Source organism: Olea europaea, unplaced genomic scaffold, assembly GCF_002742605.1.
Source record: "Olea europaea var. sylvestris unplaced genomic scaffold, O_europaea_v1 scaffold11802, whole genome shotgun sequence".
In the NCBI taxonomy this organism is placed as follows: Eukaryota; Viridiplantae; Streptophyta; class Magnoliopsida; order Lamiales; family Oleaceae; genus Olea; species Olea europaea.
In genome coordinates this window covers 1-2469 of record NW_019229211.1, presented here as the reverse complement: position 1 = coordinate 2469, position 2469 = coordinate 1, and the positions used below count along the sequence as shown (strand labels likewise).

General features: G+C 35.1%; 1 protein-coding gene across 1 annotated transcript; it reads left to right on the top strand.

Annotated features, from left to right (window-relative positions):
- Positions 1-1242: 1242 nt before the first annotated feature.
- LOC111373919 lies at positions 1243-2096 on the top strand. Its single transcript, XM_022996515.1, has one exon. It carries the CDS (start codon positions 1369-1371, stop codon positions 1795-1797), a length of 429 nt encoding a protein of 142 aa, XP_022852283.1. The 5' UTR covers positions 1243-1368; the 3' UTR covers positions 1798-2096.
- The last annotated feature ends 373 nt before the right edge of the window (positions 2097-2469 follow it).

Sequence of the window (2469 nt, the reverse complement as noted above, 5' to 3'; positions counted from 1 at the left end):
TCAATTTTTTTTTTCTCGTTTTGGGTAGGTTAATGCCCTTCCTAAAGCTTCTGGGGGCGTAGCCTTTGAGATAGAGTGAAGCCCCCTTTAGAGGAACAAAATCTCTATTCTTTGATGAACGGGGGTGGAGTTTTGGAGCGAACTACTCATTGCTATCTTGCTCCAACCCAAGGAAGGGCATTTGGCGAGTTGTTAACTTAAGACTAAAAAATAGCACATTTATTTATAAGAAATGAAAATTTTGTCGATCGATTTATATGTGAACAGAATTAACATGTAATTCCATAGAATTCAGAAGAAGATAGCTCGATCGGCATGCCAAAATGCTAGTGTTTTCAACCTTTTTGGAATGTTCACCATATTGGGTAGGATAGTTATTAGATATTTAATTTAATTTTAAACTAAAAAAGGTTTTTAAGTGATTAGTGATCAAGAATTCCATTTAAGCAAAATAAAAAATAAAAATAAAATAAGGAATTGGGGCCAAGGCAAAATCACAATCTTCTTATCTAGACCCTTTTCCCTACATTCTATACAATCCACTACTGTCTACTGAGGGTAAACATGTCTTTCGGGTTTAATTCCAAAAATGGTAAGTGAAGTCCAAGGAAAATTTAAATTGGTCATTAAAGTATTTCTATAATCTATTTAGTCACTAAAAATTAAATAACATTATAAAAGTAATCGCTCGCAAACTAATAACAGTTCAAAGTATCGATTCCATCTAGTTTGCTTTCTATTGTAGTTCTCTCATGAATTTTTTTTCACTATTTATTATATGAAAATTAGGGTTCATGACATAAGATCGTGCTTGGAATCGATAAGGGTCCCAAGAGATTGGACTTGGAATGGATTTTCGAAATTGATTCTAGTGATTAGGTTGAATTGTATTAATTTCATGTAAAAAAAGTGACGACAATACATATCACATATTAATTAATCTTAAATGGAGCCATTGTGAGATTTTTAACTTTTCAGAAAATGGCGTTTGATTTTGAAAATGATACAGTGACCGTTAACATATGTCAAGGTTTAACGAACCGACGTCGGTCCGAATCTACGGTGAATGCTACTAAAGAAGTGTCCAATATATTATTTAAATATAGTGACTAAATAGATGACGAAAATATCTATTAATGACTAATTTGAAATTTATTCAAACTTCAAGGACTATTTAGGCAATTAATAGACTGCTAACCCCTCGCCTCGCCAACTTCGTAGTATAAACCAATTTTCATTTACTGTCAGTGCAGATAATAGACAGAGATAGAGAAACAGTCCCAAACACCCTCTCTATCTCTCTCTATAACACACACATAGATATACATACGGACACCTTTTTTTGTGTGTGTGTATATATATCGGTAGATGGATCTACATGGAGAAACAATCTACGAAGAATCCGATACGCTTTTTCAGAAAAATCGGTGTTGTTGTTCCTTCCCGTGGAAAATTCGAACGCCGGACATTGGAAACACCTCCCTGTGGATCCGTGGAGTCAACGCACTGAAGAAGATTCGCGAGTGGTCGGAACTCGTAGCTGGTCCGAGATGGAAGACTTTCATCCGGCGGTTCAACCGAAACCGGAGCGGCCATAACAGGCATGTGAATTACCAATACGATCCATTGAGTTACGCGATGAATTTCGACGAGGGGCCGGGGCAGAGTGGTAATTTCGAGGAAGAGGATGGGTATTATTATATGTCAAGGAATTTCTCGTCCAGGTACGCCGCCTTCCCGGCGTCATCTAAAACTTCTATGGACCTCGGCAAGGATGCGACGCCCTCCTCCGTATAACGTGCGCCAGCGGTGCGAAGTGTGAGAGGTGAAGCTTAGCGGTCGATCAATTATTGTTAATTACAGCTCATCGTTTTATGCTACTATGTGTTAATTTTATTTTTATTTTTATTTTTTGGTTTGATTTTATTTATATATATATTTTTGAAATTTTCACTTTTGGTTAGCTTGTGTTTGTACTGGGGATTGCGTGTAAGTTTTCGAATTTTTAATTTATTATTGCGTGTTGGATTTCATAACCCTGTAATGTAACCCGCACGGCCGCAAGGCGTCTTTTTATTTGTTAATAAAAAGTTATACGAGGAAGTGTCAAAAAATTTATAGCAACTAACGTTTGATAATACTTTTTAATATTTAAAAATCGTGAGTGGTATACAAAATGTGTAATATAGTGTATAGGTAGAAAGTTGTGCATCCTACAAAATGTTTGAACATAAATGTTTGTTTAATACGATTTTTTGTCTTTGCTTTTTCTTATAGTAGAAAAATTTATTGAGAAAAACACCTTAATTTTTATTTGAAAACCAATTTGTAAAAGAGTTTCATATTTTTTTAAGTGCTCATGGATGACAATTCGAACTATCAAAATCAAAAATAATTGTTAACCGAACCAAATGGGACGAAAAAATCGAGCTGATGGTGCAACGAGCCGGATATTGTATTTGATTTTAG

Bases quoted from the DNA above. Each gene is read 5' to 3' on its own strand.
- LOC111373919 (XM_022996515.1), top strand. From the start codon at position 1,369: ATGGATCTACATGGAGAAACAATCTACGAAGAATCCGATACGCTTTTT.